Here is a 17,100-nt window from a genome sequence, read left to right as displayed (position 1 = left end):
CTGACTGCGGCTGACGGACGGAGTCAAGTCGGTGGCCAATTTGGGCAATTGCGATTGCCGTGCTGGTTAATTGAGCCCGCTTACCTAATGCTATAATGCTAATGCCGGGCTATGTCCGACGATCGGGCTACGATTTTGGGCCTTTGCGTTGGTGGTGTCAAAGTTAACACGGTAGCTGTGAAATTTGGCGCTGGGGAAATCCGTGGAAATTGCCAACTGATGCAAGCCTGCCATTTCCTCATCCTTAGCAAATTGATTAGGACAGTTTGGCGGCAAAAGCTAACCAAATAAATAAGTTTATAATTAAGTGGAAGATTTGCGGGCAGCAGCAGCTTTTGTTTTCCTTTTTTTTCTCTACTATATTTTGCGCAACTCTTGATCGAAGCCGCTCGCAGTTACTTATTATAAATTCTCCTACAGCTATCTACAGTTGTTGCTACTTTGTTCACATTGTCATTTGGCTGTCTGCGTGTTGCTTGTGAAATTGTTGCATTGCATGCAGCGGCAGAAGTAGCAGCAACATCACCAGACGACGATGCGATCTGCAGTGGCAACATCTTCTTTTCTTCAACTACTATTTATTATTGTATTAGTTTCTACGCTGCGGCTGTTTCTTCAGTTATATATATTTTTTTTCTATTTTTTCATTTAATTTCAAGTGCTTTTTGCTGTATTTTTAGTAGTTTTTTTTTTCCGTCTGCAGCAACCAGAAATGCAACAGTTTCTGGTCGACTCCACTTAAATCAATGATGATCATGACGGCGATGACGATGATGATGATGATGAGGCTGGCAGTTCACATTTTGGCATTTGCATTCAGCAATTCACATTCGCCGAGTATCCGAGTTTTTCTGAGCCATACGACAGTTTTATGCTCCAAATTTTATGTGTATCAATTTATCAGACGAAGACGGAGTCAACCTTAACATTTAGTCTATGCTTTTTGATATACTCGGACTGAAAACATTTACCAAGATCTTAATTGGCAACTTTTGACGGTTTTTTTTTGTATATTTTTGCTAGCGGTTTTCCACCACCGTCGGTTGTTAATGAAAAGTGGTTTTACAATGAAATTGCACAATCGTGGCCAGCAATGACCTGCGAAGATAGCAAACCAAGTCGAAAGGAAAATGTATCGCCGCGTATTGTGGCCACAATGGAACCCCAAGCTCCATATGACTGGGTATATGTTGATGGCAGTGTACTGCGAATAAATAATGTGTAATTTACCAGCTCCAAGTGACAATTAAAATGCCATTCGGCGAACTACTGTTATGCAGTAGTAACTCACTGACAAATGCCGCAAATGCTCCTCCGGATGGTTAACATTTTCGGTCACTCGGAACCGAGATGGCATTACCAATATACCGATGTACAAGTTAATTGGAGTTGGTCAATAGTACTATACATATGTGTTCGTATTCTTGGCATCTTAAGAGTGTTGCATGAAAATCCCTCAGAGGTTGTAAACTACACTTCATGATTCCTGACGTAAAGGAAGTAAAATGGATTTTATGACGTTTAAGTGCAATAAAATCGAATGTGTTATGATAACGAGGAACATTTAAAAGTTTATTGCACTTTGATGGGATTAAGTGCAGAAAAAGAAGTAGAAGAACTTATAGTCAAATTTAGTAAATATGAAGTCCTGTAAAGTATATAAGCAGTTATATTCTAGAAACTTTTATGCCCACACTTTTGGAAACGTACTTACTTGGTTTTCAGTAGTAATAACTCAATAATCTGATCTAGGATTATACCCGACTTGGCTAACAGACATCAAATCTCTAGCTAAGATAGCCTATCGCCATCTGACTAGGCCACATCCGAGATTTCCATCTGCGGTGCTCAATTATGTTTACCTGCAACCTGCTAAAGCGACCATAAACGTCACTGGCGGACAATTTATGAATCGTAAAACCCGACCAGGCTAAAAGCGAAAAAGTGCATTCTAATTCATTTGAATACAATTAAAATCGCAGAACGAACGGTATGGCAAACGCTTGGGAAATGGCTCAAGTGAAGGCCCCACATTTCGTGATCCCCAACTGGCGACAATCCGTGTCCGTCTCTTGGCCAGAAAGTCCGGGATTGGCCGCCCAACTCCATTGAAGCGTGGCTACAGCACAGAAAGAAATTCAGTTTAAACTAAGTAAAGTATATATAAAACAAATATTTAAAAATAATATACTAATATAGAGGCAAATTTAAAAAAAAAATTTTAAGAAACTGCAGTAACTAGTTAAGTGATCTAATGACAAAATCAAATCGATTTATTTGCATTTCTTGCCATGCACTGGCACGACCATCGAAATGGTTTGCTAATGAGCTGTGCTCCAGCCAAAAAGGAGCAGCCATCCGTGGATTACATGCTATGGGTATCGGATGGGGGAAACGGAATCTTTGGTTTCGGCTGACTTTTGACTCGCATTGTATTATATGATTTGCGTTGCCTGGTTTCCTGGTTTTTAATTTCGGTTTCGGCGGCCACAAGTGCTTGGCATAATCGCCGCAAATACCTGGCCTGCGTTTAATGACGGGCCCAAGCACCCATGTAGATTTTCACCGTCATTTGGACCAAAAATATATGGACTGTGGATCGCACCAAGTCCATGCATCAGCGATAATGCCCGCTGCGATGGCGATGCAATAACTTAATGCCTTCCATTCACGCCAAGTCGGCTCCAGATCCAATAATGAGTTGCCCGCACAATTGATATATAGGCATAATGGCATACGATCCGACGACCGACCTTGTCGTATTATTTATAGGCGATCTGGATGCTTGTGCCGGAGAAAGAAATGATTATTACGCACTAATCAGACGCTTGGGGGTTATTGTTTTTTTTTTTTCTTTTTTGATTTCTTCGCCATATTGCAGCATAAATCGCCGACTTTTATGGATGAAATCGGGAAAGCGTTGCAGCCATCAGCAAAACACAAAGTCGCGAATGAACAATGAGTGAATGAATGAATGAATGAATGGGTGTTGAAAAATATATATGTATAGTATGTCCAAAAAAATAAGAAGCGCCGAGATTTTCCACACTACAAGTCGCAGGCAGCCAGCCGTGTAAACTTGTCGGCATTAGCTAATGCCAAGAGACCCCTGCCCCCCAGATGCCCAAGCTCCAAGCCCCCAGATTCCCAAACCCCGAACTACGATCTGCGATCTGCGATCTCCACAATGACTCCCCTGACACACCCGGATAACTTCATTTACATTTTGGGCGTGAGAAGAATGGCGATGCAGAAAGACAGAAGATCTGCCTCATCGGCTGGCTTAATTAGATTATAACCACTAGTCTTTGGTCCGTGTGCTATCTGCTCCCAGATTTTGAATTGCGTGCCACAGATGATGATGGGTATGTTGGTATGCCTATGGATTTGATGGGTAATGGTATGTGGGGATTGCATAATTGGGGCGGAGCGGAACACCATGCCCACCACCAACCATATAGTGCACTTGCCATTAAGTGCATTTGCCTACTGTCCCAATTAGTTGGCTGGCCATGGTTAACTCTGCCTAACTTCGGCCACAAACGAAGCAATTAACTTGTCTTGTGGTTTTCACAAAAAAAAGAAAAATCAACGGTGTGCGAAATGTTCACACATTTGAAGGAACTATCGGTGGTTCGGAAAAATCTTGGAAAATTCTGTGGAAACCATACAACAGTTTATAAATATGTATTTGAAATCAAAGTTTATATATATTTAATATATATATGAAACACACAAACTTCTATTAAAACGTAAAAGATATGTTAAGATATCTTATTTTAGGTAAGTTTTTAGGATAATACAATAAATGAATGATATTTTTAGACAACCAAAAATGTAGGACAAACACAAATGCTAAAAATACTTTAAATTGTTAATGCATATATATATTATAAGTAAAAACGTAAAGCTCTGCTGACAATATTGTAAATTTGGCTGGCTAATTTTTTCACGAAATCCAAAGACAATGACAGATTGTAGATTACAAATGCCCACAATCAAATCATTACCAACATTTTTCACTAATCTCGGCGCTTTTGTAAACGTATGCAAATTCCAGGCCTTTGAGTGCCAAGGTTTTTTACAAGAAAAAGCCGCCAGCAATAATCCCCTGGGGAATCGAAAAACAAACAAACACACAGCATATTGTTAACGATGTGAAAACGTGTACAACACAAAGCATCTGTATTTGGCCAAAAAGCGGCAATTAGCCACGCACCCGCACACTGGCCATCCACCAAGCTGAGTTGGCCCTGGGCAACAAGTGGATGTGGATCCAAAAAAAAACAAAAAGATCCATCCAGCAATCCAACTGACATTTCAATTCCACCGCCAAACGTTTACATTTAACACAATTTATGAGTGGCCATTTGGCTACTGATTCTTGGAGTCCAATCCATGGAGTGTACATGTCCAAGCTCCGGTGCTGGCATTAACCGACTTGTGGGTAACCGGCGCCCCCCGATGATGATAACTGGATTCACTGGAGTCCCAGCGGCAAGCTCACCACCTTGGCATTTAATCGGCAGCATGTGCAAAAAGTGGCCGAGCAACAGGAAGATGGCAGACGTCGAAGCATACAAAAGTAAATATATATCCTACACTTTAAAATAATATATAGTATTGTTCAAGAAACTGGAAGATTGGAGCACATATATTAGAGCTACCATAGGATAAATCTTCAGCATATTGATTAGAAACCCCAACTAAACTGCTCATTATTTGCAATTATCCATTAAACATCCAATCAAACTTGCAGCCTTTACTAAATACCAACTTTTAATGTTCTAAACAAGCAAAATTATACTTTTAATCACTAATAAACGCCTCATAGTAATCATAAAATTGTTCACTCTGTACTGACACCGTTGAAATTTCTTAATAGAAGCGCCGAAACCGCAACAAAAAATAACAAAAAAAATGAAAAAATCGTAACTAAAAAGCAGCAGCATGGAGTTGGAATCGCAAATTAAATGTTAATAGTAATACCCGGGCCACAATGGAATGGCGGCGCTTGGGACAAAAACCGGATTTGTGGCAGCCACGGACAGAACAATGTGCGCATAAATCTAGCGTCAAAACATGAATGCAATTTAAGCCAGCTGAATGAGCGATTGCCGGGGTATTAGCCCTCATCTCCGCGACCGGGTGAACAAAACCCCAAAAACCTGCTGGCGCAGTGATCAATTCAAAACTTGACATTGTCTGACGGAGCAGCCCGACTCAAAAGTAAGTGAAGAAAGGAAGCTGGAACGGATCGTATCGTATCGCATCGGATTAAATCGGATGGGATCGTCGGAAGGTGAGAAGGCCTACCGATGATATTAGCCGGCGAACACGCATATCAAGTGACAGATTGCATAACAGTCGAATACGAAGAGCCATCTCCATCCACATCCCGATCCCCATCTTATGTGGCGTGTGGTGAAAGTTAATTTGGCAGAAATATGTAGAAAAATTATGAAATGTATTTTCCTTTCGGTTGCCACCGCCGCACCACCGGCATTGTCTTGTGGCAAGTGGCAAGTATCAAGCGGAAACGGCAAACAGCGCCTCGTGCAGCCACTTGTGCCGCCCAATAGGTTAATCTATACATTTCGAATGGAGGCAGGAAGAGCTGACAGCAGCACGCCAAGTGATACAAGTCGATAAACGCGGTTATTCCCTACCATCTTCATTTTAAATAATTAAGTAAACCACATTCGCTTTACAATTAATATTGAGGAGAGCATTGATTTAAGCACCTATAAACATTACATATAGAAAAAGAAACAGTGAATAAAGATAGTGTGATCGTTTAAGCTTGATAGTTAGTACACCTAACATTTAACTCGTATCAAATAAATACACTCCAATGTTATTAGTCTATAAAACATTGCCTTTAAAGAAACATTTAACTGACTATTATCTAATATTATAATACAAATATACTAGTTAGTGAAAGTACAAACTGGATCTAAATACATCTTTGTTTGCTCGAATGGTTTTCTTATCCGCAGCCTTATGATGCATGTCTGTGCCATTTAATCTCATTTAGCGCTATTTCTTGTTTATGTATATCTCGGCTGACAATTACATGTGGGCACCTTGAAGGGGCCAACAAATTGGCGACCAACAGGCATTTCTCTGGCATTGTTTGTGTTGGCCAGGTGGCCGGTTTGGAGCCTTGGCCATTTTAGAAAGGCCCAACTGGAAGCGCACGGAATGGCACAGCGAAAGGTACAAGAAAGGTACTCTTCAACTTCAGCGCGCCACCAGCATATAGAGACAACACACGGGTACAGGTTGGTTTATTTAGGTCTGGACATTTATTAAGCACGCTGGGCTAGATGGCCAGATGACGAAGCAGCTCTGGCTGGGCATAATCTAGTGCACGTTGTTTGAGCACATTATAATTTAGTTATATATTTGAAATATGTTTGTAGCAACCCAATCACTGGGTTTGGTTATTGCTATTACTATTATATTACTGTCGCTCACTTGGAGTCGGCGGCTGCCGCATTGCTGGCGGACTTGGTGGCAGCTTTAATGGCGGCCGCCGAAGTGCGCTTCACGCTGACCAAGACATTGCGCTTCGTGGAAGCCGGACCAGGTTTGGCGGCTTTTGCAGTCGGTTTGGGCGTTGCCTTCTTTTCAGCCTGCTTGGCAGCAGCGGTGGTCTTGGCCGTTGGTGTGGCTGGAGCGGCGGCAGCAGGCTTTTTCTCCGGCGACTTGGCCACCGGCGCGTTTTCTTTTGCAGATCCCTCATAGGCATCGCCGTTCGCTTCCTCTTCGGCGTCTTTCGCCTTGTTTTTCTCGCTGCAAGTGAATACGTATTACACAACATGCTCATGATTACTACATCGTCGTTCACATACCTTTCAATGTCAATGTTAAGCACAGACTCGTCCTCTTCGTCCTCCTCATCTTCTTTCTGTCCTAATGGCTCTACTTCTGCCAGGAGGTCACCCAGATCCTTGTCCACCTCCTCCCACATCTTTTTATCATGGGTCTCATCACCCTCTTCTAATTCTGCATCACCCTCTTCATCGTACTCGTCGTCATCCTCGTTTAATTTGCCTTCGAAGTCCTCATCGCCATCGGCGTCATCATCACCGGCCTTTTTGTCATCATCGTGATCGTCCTCATCACCCTCCTCCGTCTTGTTCTTCTTCTCGGTTTCCTCCTTGTTGCGCAGGAAAGCCTTCACATGGGAGTGCTGCATGCAATGCTTTTTTGTGTAGTCCTCTAGCGAGACATCATCAGCCTTGCCGGAATAGTGATTGCACAGCTCGCAGTAGAAAGCCTCTATGACCTTGATATAGTCCGGTCCAATCAGAGCGCGTTTGCGAGTCTCCTCATCCTCGCTTTTCAGAGCGGCCTCCGCCTCGGTGACCATGGCATCTACATCGGCGTCGATCATGTCCACATCGATCTCGCCCACCGAGTCTACAGTGTGGAATTTATTCAAATCTATCTCGCGCTCATCCACACTATCATCCGATCCGGATTCATCGTTGCGGGCCTTGTTCTGCAAGCAAACATACAAAAATGAATTATTTAAAGCTTTCTTTCAAGATTAGATAGTCTTATTTTATAAAAAAGGAAATTAACAATCTGGGAAAGTCCAGACCTGTAAATGAGTTTATATCCCTTAATGACTCTGACTCACCCTAATGTGATCCAGGGAGCAGCGGTGGTTCTCGTAGAGCATGGCATTCTTAAAGGCCAGATGGCAGGAGCCGCAATAGGGCATTAAGAACTTCTTAATGGTCTTGTGGTGCTCGGAGGCCTGATGAAGATTCTTGGGCTGGCGGTAGGCCAAGCGACACAGACGACAATAGCGCGACTCGTGCTCCTCCTTGCTATTCTCCTCGATCTCGCGCTGTGTGGTGCGCTGGCTAGCACGCATACGCTGTAGGTCAGCTCGCTGGTTGAGGGCCACCTGACGCATTGAGTTCTTGTGGGAGCGTGAGTTCAGATGGTAGTTGTACTCCTGCGAATCAATGAGGAAACGGTGTTAATTGAATAGCTCAGGACTCCTATAAAAGAAACACACCTTAAATGTAACACACTTGATGCGGCAATGGACGCAAATGAGTTTGATGAAGCTGCGCTTGCGGTTGTTGTGGTCCTCATCCCGATGACGGGAGCTACGTCGCTCTTTGCTACGATCATCGCCCGATGATTCCTTGTCTTTGTCCTTACGAGACGTGCGCTCTTTCTTAGTGGACGATGACTTCTTGGACTTGGAGTCCTTCGCGTCGTCTTTGTCCTTCTTCTTACCTGACTTCTCGCCCGATGACTTGGCCTTTTCGTCCGATTTGTCACCATCGCCGTCCTCACCGACGCCCTTCACCTTGACATCCTCGTCATCGGAGGCGTCATCGGCCTTGGCGCTCTTGGGATCGGACTCATTTAGGTCCTTGTCATCATCGTCATCGCCATCACCGTGCACATCATCATCATCGTCGTCATCATCGTTACCTTCGGCATCACTCTTGTCCTCGTTGTTGGCCGACTTAGTGCGTTTTTTACCAGGCGATGTCTTCTTGCTCTTCTCGTCCTTCTCATCATCGTCTTCTTCATCGTCATCGTCGTCGTCGGATTCATCGCCTCCATCGGCGTCCTTGTCCTTGCCTTTCTTCTTCTTGCTTTTCTCAGCATCTCCGCCGTCCTTGTCCTCTTTACCGCTGGAATCGTCGCTGGAATTCCCGCCCTGGCGTTGTCGTCGCAACGAGCTACATTTGAGTGGAATGAATTCGAATGTGAAGTCATGTCAGGGTGGCAGGATGGATTTGTTTTGTTTGGTGGAAGGCAAGTTCAAAATTTTGTGTTTTTTTTTTAAGTACATAAGAACAAGCTGGGTAGTAAACTAACAAAATACGTTCTTGTCAAGAAGTGTCGGGTGTCTTTTTTATCGGTACATTTCAATTCGTTCTACTTAGTTACACAAATATATACACATGGTATTTGATCTACGAAGATGGGAGTTTCTCTGGAGGCCGCTTGGATAATCTTACACCAAGTGCTCTCCTCCCTCCTCCTTTTCGCATTCAGATTTTAGATGCCTCACTGAATCTCACAGTTTGTTCACATTATTATCTCAATCTTACAGATTGCATTCATAGTTCTTTGCATCCTCAATTGGTGCACAATAGCGTAACTCTGATTTTTGTATATTCATTTGGATTTTGATTTAATTTGATTTTTTTGGATATTTGGTCTATTTACCTTTTCAGCTGCTGAATCTTGAGCAGGCGAGCCCGGTCTTTCTGCTGTGCATAGAGCAGCTGGCGGCGCATGGTGCGCAGGTCATTCGACTCGTTGACCCTGGTGCGCACAACGCGCATTCCTCCCACCCGCATCCCGGTGCGCATCATGCCGCCCCTCATCGACATTGTGCCGCGGGGTCGGGATATATAGTTGGTGCCGGCCACGCTACGCATCATCCGCTTCGGCGGACCCATCGATCCGTCCCGCTGGTGCCGGCTGCCGCTGGTGGAATCATCGCGTGGGCGGTAGGAGCTCGAGCTCCCGCCGTTATTTCCACCACCGCCGGTGCTGCTCCGCTGATGATAGTTCGATGACGAGGAGCCAATGTTCTGCGACGAGGACGAGGGTCGATCGCTGCGATCATTCGACGAGGACGTGCGACGGTAATCCTATTGACGATTGATGAGTAGGAAGGTGTGTAGGAGCTTTGTTTTGGTTGATTTGGTATTGATTTTTGTATCAAATATCAAATATAGGTGGTAGATATAAAACATATTTAAACTTCTTGACTGAAAATAATTGCTATATAGCTACAGACTGATATTGATTCTGATTCTGATCGGATTGGTTGTGGGTTATATAGTTCACAATTGCCTGTTATTATTATTATTATTATTTCCTGCAGCGTGTTTTTTGTGTGTGGTAGCATGATGGAGAAAACTTATACGCTTATAGCTTAGCTACACAGATTTGAATCGATATTATTATTATAATTCGTATACACACTGATAGATTTCTATTTGCTCTGCTCGGATTGCTAACCGACCATTGATATTCGATATTCGGTATGGGGAAAAATTTGACAGCTGATGGTACGGTACAAGGCATACAAGATATACAAGAGTTTACTGATCAAAATCGCTTCAATCGCTTCAACAGCTCTCTAAAGAAGTTTTTGCTCTCTCATAGTATATACGTGGATCAGTGCGGGTCGGTTCAGATCGAATCGGATTGGATCATATCGATCGATCGATCGATTGGTCGCTGGCAAAATCATTATCTATTATGGTGCCGCGCCGCTGCCGATGCTATGGACAATATACAGATTTATATAGATTTATATGGTATATGGTCAGAGGTTCGGTGCTCCAAAGTGCTTGTCTGGCAACTTTGAGTCCGCGCGCTGTTTGCTCATTTGGGACATGTTATGCTTTAACGCTCGATAGGCTCAACTCAGTCCCGCGTTTAAGCTTCACAAACAGTGCTATAAATATTTGGAAAGTCATTAACATTACACAGTACATGGCGATTGGCTTAATGCATAATTAATATGTCGACCTTTGGGTATAGCATGCTTTGAATAGCATTTAAAATGGGGCAAAGTATAACTTACGTCTTGACGCGGGCGTTTGCGATCAATGCTGCGGTCGCGAGATGAGTCCTAGAAACACAAAACATAAAAATAGATTGCATTATGAATACACATATATATATATATATATATAGATGGATTTGGGTAATACATCATTCATTTACTACAAGAGCGACAGACTTATTATTAATATATGTAATTCATGTAATTCCTACAAATGTGATGAGAGTAATGGGTGATGTTGATTTCTCATTGATCAAAAAGGTAAAAGATAAAAAAACAAAAATAAAGACTGCCAAATATACTCAAGCGTATTTGCCACTGGGAAAATATAAATTTACCTCAACTGTATATTTCAAATACTATATTCATTCTTATCTATTTTTTCCACAGAAATAAGTGTGCCGTTTATAAGTACGCACCTGTTTGTAGAATATATACTTTTAAGGTTGAATCTAATATATATTGAATAGTTTTTCATTTCGTTTTGCATGTGGAAAAGACGTCAATTCGCTTTAATCTCTCTTTCCGTCAGATGTATAATTAGGAAAGATAAGTAGTCATCCAAAAAGCGTATAGAAGTTTACTATCTTGACCGAAATGCCTGTTATTATCAATTACAAAAGTTGATTGTAAAAGGTTCTTATCTCTGATTTTTCGCATGCATTGGTAATTCGTCTTATTTACTTATAGTTCCAAAAATCTTTCCACATCCAAACATTACCTACATTTTCTTATCTCCTTAGAGAGATAATAAGAGGCTGAATGATTAGCATTTCAAAAAAATATGTATCAATATGTGTTATAAGCGGGATTCCTCTATTTTCAGACACACAATGTAGAAAAGCCAAAGTCAAGGTGGTCTAACTATTATAATTTCAATTTCTGTCCTGTCATTCTAATCCATTTAATTAGAATGCAGACCAAATCTGGACATATTTCTGAAGCTATCGTAGTAATTACTGACTAATAGTTACTTATAGGTTAGTGCAAGGTGCTCCAACTTACATAGCTCCGCTTGTGGCTCGAGGAGCTGGACTCGTAGCGCCCGCTGCTCGAGTTGTGGTGGGTGAACTTGTCCCGACTCCGGTTGTCGTAGTGGCTGTTGCCTCCTGTTCCTCCGCCACTGTTGTTGTGGTTGTTGTAGCGATTGTTGTTGTTATGATAGTTATTCTCGTAGCGGCCATTATTGGGTCGGTAATTGCCCTGGGTGCGAGTATTAACGTAGTTGCTGGAATTGCGATTATTGTAGTAGCCACCGCGAGTGGTGCCCCCACCACGTGGAATGAATCCGCCGCGTCCACGCATCTCTAATTCCAATTTCTTCCTGTTTGCAGCACAAGGAAATACTGTAAAGTTGCGTTGAAAAGATTACAAAATTCGATCCGCATGGCAGACTATATATGTATGTGCAAATGTCCGCAAAATATACACAAAGACAGACTGAGCGTTCAGCGCAGCACCCCCTTCAGTTTTTTTTCTTTTCATGGACTATCTTTGCGCCGCCGGTGGCGTCGCTCGCTTTAAGGAAAAAAAAATCGATTTTCTGCCGGCCCGAGAATTTTTAGCGATTTTACTGCATGTTGATCTGCGCCACTTACCTCTGTTCTAACACTATTCACTAATGGGCACAATTGAGCGCTGCTTTTATGTCTGTTTATCAGTTTTAACTGAATGCTTAACTTCTGATTTTCACCTTTTCTATCACCGACTTTTTTCGCTTGGAACAATTTTTTATCTAGCAATGGCGAACGAAGTGAAGTGTGACCGTGCTCTGTGGAATCAGTGCTGAAAATCGATTGTTAAGACTTGGGTATATCGATTGCACATCAGCGAGTGAAAAATGTGGCAATGCTACTTAGCTGAACCGTTATAAGGAAATAAAGAAACTTTTGCCTTTTGCCTTCTTTAAATATTCTCGAAAACTATATCAATTCCATTGAGCTTCTTAGACAACATTTCCTTAATGAAATCAAATTTGTATTATAATTGTCTTTCCTAGCAATAATGGGTATGACAACAATATTTCGAAATCCCTTACTAGAGTGGTTTTGAACTCGACTAGATAGTAACGAAATATCGCTTGGTGCAGTACCATCACTGATAAACGGTGACATCGCTAATAAAGCTGCAAAAAATACAGCTCAGTTGTTATTTTACATAGCAGAAACTTTAAAGTGTTTTGTACTGGAATTGTGCTATAAGGAAACCTGAAATCAGAGCAGTAAAATGTTCAATGGTTAGCTAATACTGTTGCCAATCAAAAAAATCGAAAAATGTGTGCGGTCATATGGAGTTTGGAAAATTACGCATCCATTTTCCACTCCATATTTTTAGTTACTGACCCACAGAACAATAACCATTTTATGACTGTTACCATTGATTACGTCGGTCAGAAACGGGAAGCGGGAAGGCACGGAAAAATGGGGCAGCATTACTGCAATGTAGAGCTATCGGATGATCTGTTCCCTTCCCATTGGCCAAAGATGTGTACTATTGATTTCTTGGCAGCCCATCGAACCACTCGCTCATCCTCACCCACACCCGTGTAACTAACAAACTGGCCATTGTTTTTCTGTCAGGTTCACCGCGTCCACATTAGCCAGCTCATCCGATCCGATTGGCCCAGTTCAAAGTACACATTCAGCATCCGCAGCAGCAAATTCCACACCCTTGAGTCATGGCGTGGATGGCGTTAGGAGCACTAGCCTCCGGTTTCGGTATTCACCCCCCTTTCAATCATTACCGCTCTTCCTCCTCCTCTTCATGTTCATGTCGTGTCGCCGTTTAGTAGACTAGTTGAGAATGTGTTAAAGTGTCTTATGACCAACGCATTCGCCTTATCTAATGACATTGCCTTTCTATATTGCACGACTACAGTTCTACAGCGCCTGCTGGGTGTCGATCAGCCGGCCAATAAGGTCTTGGAGATCAAGAGCGAAGCGCTGGGGACACTTCAAGTCCTGGCCCGCGATGACGCCATGGTCCTCTTTGCACCGCCCTTCAATAGCAGCAATGAAAAGCGAGCCGTCTATGAGATCATTTTGCAGCGACCCACCTCGGATTCCAATACCACATCCTTCAGTCTGTACCGGTCGCCGGTGCAGCAGGAAGCCGAGGAGCGCTTCAATGCCTTTCTGCAAAGGCTGCCCGTCTTCGTCAGCATTGTCAAAGAGGTTCGAGAGAGGACTACAAAGCAATGCGAAGCGATGCCTTTAACTCTATATTTTTCAGTACTACAATGTAAATGGACTGCAGAAAGCTTGCGATGCCTTGGCGGATAATCCCTCCTGGACACTGTCACATTTAATTGCCTACTTCAATCTGGTGGACTACATCAGCAATCCCAAGATGCTGCAGTGCGTGGACCAAGCAGATGCCGCCTCCCTAATGTCGCCCTTCCAGTTGGCCATCAAACAGGGCCACATGGAGATGGTGAAGGCTCTGCTGCCGCTGAGCAAGCTGGAGCACTTGGATATAAACAGCAATTCGGTGTTTCACTACGCCGCCAGCACCACTAAAGAGATCATCAATGTAAGCCAGCAATCCATGTATAGTTCAAACACATTTCAACTTTATTTTCCCAGCTTATCACTGATAAAAGCACGGTAAATCTGAATCATCTCAACTCCGATGGGTACACACCCCTTCATGTCGCCTGCCTCGCCGACAAGCCAGAGAATGTGAAGGCACTGCTGTTGGCTGGAGCCAATGTCAATCTTAATGCCAAGGACATCCGCAAAGTGTACAAGACATCCGCACCGACCACGGTTTCCTCGTTTCTGCGCACCAATGTTAGCAAGCTGTACACTCAGGACATGAAATATGGCGGCACTCCTCTGCACTGGTGTTCCTCCCGTGAAACCTTGCATGCGCTCATCATGGAGGGTTGTGATGTCAACGCCACGAACTTTGATGGACGGACAGCACTGCACGTGATGGTGGCCAGGAATCGGTTCGAGTGCGTTGTCACTCTACTGGCCCACGATGCGGAGATCGATGTGCTGGACAAAGACGGAAATGCAGCTTTACACATTGCCATTGAGAAGAAACTAGTGCCGATCGTCCAATGTCTCGTGGTATTTGGGTGTGACATCAATCTGAAGAACAAGGATGACAAGACGCCACGTCACATGGTTGGCAATGATGCTAGTGGCAATAAGGATGATGAAATCCTCTACATTCTGCACTCTGTGGGGGCCAAGCGCTGCAAGGATACTGGCTCAAAGTGCCCGCCTGGTTGCAATGCCAAAGGTACCTACAATGGCATTCCGCCGGAGGCACCGGAATCCGTGGAGCAGCGCGAGCATATAGAGAACATGCTGGCCACCACCAGTAGACAAATGATGGGTGGTTTCCTGAACGCAGCGGCCAATGGAATACTGGAGAAGCAACAGCCGGCACAGTATGTAAATCAACTAATCGTGAACTAAAATTAAAATAGTCTTTTCTTATTCCAGAAAACCAGTCGTGGTCGATACTGAGAAAGAATTAAAAGGCCAAAGTATAATGGATGCCCTGCTTGGCATGTTTACAACCAAAGTGAATGCGGACGAGATGAAGAAGGAATACTCATCGGATAGTTTGGGCAGTGGCTCGCAAAAATCCGCTGTGTCCAGTCCGGAGCAGCTGCCTTCACCCACCTCGCCCATCGCCGCCGAAATAGGGGATAAACCCTACGGACGCGGACGCCTGCTCTGCCTGGATGGTGGTGGCATTCGTGGTCTGGTCCTGGTACAGATGCTTCTCGAAATAGAAAAGCTTTCGCGCACTCCTATTATCCATATGTTCGACTGGATTGCCGGCACCAGTACTGGGGGAATACTCGCTTTGGCGCTGGGTTGCGGCAAAACGATGCGGCAGTGCATGGGCCTCTATTTGCGCATGAAGGAGCAGTGTTTTGTGGGCTCACGGCCCTATAACAGCGAGTTTTTTGAGTCCATTTTGAAGGACAATTTGGGCGAGTTTAACGTGATGACGGATATTAAGCACCCGAAGATCATGGTCACTGGTGTGATGGCGGATCGCAAGCCGGTCGATCTACATCTATTCCGCAACTATACGAGCGCCAGTGACATTTTGGGCATTGTGACTCCCATAAGTAAGTGAGATATCAAAAAATTATCGAGATAGCTCTCCAATTTTATTTTATTCTTTTAGACAACCGAAGAATTCCTCCTCCTCAGCCATCGGAACAATTGGTATGGCGTGCTGCTCGGGCTACTGGAGCTGCGCCCTCATATTTCCGCGCATTTGGTCGCTTTCTAGACGGCGGCTTGATTGCCAACAACCCGACGCTGGACGCCATGACCGAGATTCACGAGTACAATATGGCCTTGCGTAACGCTGGACGCGAATCAGAGGCCATACCTGTATCCGTGGTGATGTCGCTGGGCACGGGTCATATACCGGTGACTGAACTAAAGGACATTGATGTCTTCCGACCGGAGAGCATCTGGGATACGGCCAAACTGGCCTACGGAATCTCCACCATTGGTAAGGCACCTTATCCATATACTTTGTGTGTGGTTTTTAAATCAAATTTATATGCTTGCTAGGCAATCTGCTGGTGGACCAGGCAACCTGCTCCGATGGAAGAGTGGTGGACAGAGCTCGCGCCTGGTGCAGCACCATTGGCATACCCTACTTCAGGTTCAATCCGCAGCTGAGCGAGGACATCGCCATGGACGAAAAGGACGACCAAAAACTAATCAACATGCTGTGGCACACTAAGGCGTATATGCACGCCAATCGGAATAAGATAATCGAGATGATCAATTTCCTAAAATAGCGTGCAAGACGGATTTAGACCGCATTTGCTATAGAGATCTCTCTTTCGAGGGATCCTTTTGAATCATGTCCGTGTATTTTAGACTCGTTTAACCCTCTTCGTTTTTATTAAGCACCTTTTCTGCGGTCTAAATCAGCTCACTCGCTGGGACTTCCACTCTCAATAACACTGAAATCCTCCCACCACCTGGCTACAAAACAGAATCTATGTGAATATCCTTAATTTTTTCAATTCCGAGGCTTCATCTCCAGGATTAGCAAACGAAATACGCTTTGTATATTGTGTTATTGGACTTAAGAGGGTACCATATCATCACATTAATTTCGAAAAACTTTTATTTTATGTATTATAATCGGCCTTGTATTTTATTGTACGTAACCCTCCAATTGAATCGTTTAATTGATAAAAACATTCCGTGCCGCTTTGTTAGGAAATGAATATATGTATGTAGTATGTCGAGCACGAATTTTGAATAAAACTTTTTAAGTGTTTAAACCTGTTTTTAATTAATTCCAATTAAGATAGTTGTAGTACTGGTCCAGAAGCTAACATACATTAAATTATAGATCTTAAGATTGTAGGTTATAAGATTAACTGGTTTAACTAATGGGGATAGTTGTTGAATACTAAATTTAACTTAATGGCAGAGAAATGGCTTAGAGTTATTAGAGCTGATAACATTTATATATTTTTTTAATTGAAAATAATACTACAATACTGGATGTTAAGAATTTGATAATTG

At 43.4% G+C, this 17,100-nt stretch overlaps 2 protein-coding genes across 4 annotated transcripts; one reads left to right on the top strand and one right to left on the bottom strand.

Annotated features, from left to right (window-relative positions):
- Positions 1-6,285: 6,285 nt before the first annotated feature.
- LOC6737501 (glutamic acid-rich protein) lies at positions 6,286-12,372 on the bottom strand. 2 transcript variants are annotated; one of them, XM_016171253.3, is made up of 8 exons: positions 12,169-12,372; positions 11,576-11,916; positions 10,589-10,636; positions 9,214-9,644; positions 8,039-8,720; positions 7,652-7,975; positions 6,858-7,510; positions 6,286-6,798 (listed from the first exon to the last, which is right to left on the bottom strand). In XM_016171253.3, the coding sequence occupies exons 2-8, from the start codon at positions 11,873-11,875 to the stop codon at positions 6,477-6,479; spliced, it is 2,760 nt and encodes a 919-aa protein (XP_016031297.2). In that variant the 5' UTR covers positions 11,876-11,916; positions 12,169-12,372; the 3' UTR covers positions 6,286-6,476. The 2 variants fall into 2 exon arrangements, with proteins under 2 accessions (XP_016031297.2, XP_039149041.1); XM_039293107.2 differs by having other exon boundaries at positions 11,576-11,894.
- A 263-nt stretch (positions 12,373-12,635) lies between these two features.
- Positions 12,636-16,853, top strand: LOC6737500 (85/88 kDa calcium-independent phospholipase A2). Of its 2 annotated transcripts, XM_016169817.3 has the most exons (8): positions 12,636-12,806; positions 13,150-13,287; positions 13,448-13,743; positions 13,802-14,101; positions 14,155-14,972; positions 15,028-15,668; positions 15,728-16,063; positions 16,126-16,853. In XM_016169817.3, the coding sequence occupies exons 2-8, from the start codon at positions 13,248-13,250 to the stop codon at positions 16,356-16,358; spliced, it is 2,664 nt and encodes an 887-aa protein (XP_016031295.1). In that variant the 5' UTR covers positions 12,636-12,806; positions 13,150-13,247; the 3' UTR covers positions 16,359-16,853. The 2 variants fall into 2 exon arrangements, with proteins under 2 accessions (XP_016031295.1, XP_016031296.1); XM_016169818.3 differs by lacking the exon at positions 13,150-13,287.
- Positions 16,854-17,100: the final 247 nt, after the last annotated feature.

This window comes from Drosophila simulans, chromosome 3L, assembly GCF_016746395.2.
Source record: "Drosophila simulans strain w501 chromosome 3L, Prin_Dsim_3.1, whole genome shotgun sequence".
NCBI lineage: Eukaryota > Metazoa > Arthropoda > Insecta > Diptera > Drosophilidae > Drosophila > Drosophila simulans.
The sequence above is the reverse complement of the archived record's forward strand: the minus strand, read 5'-3'. Positions and strand labels throughout refer to the sequence as shown.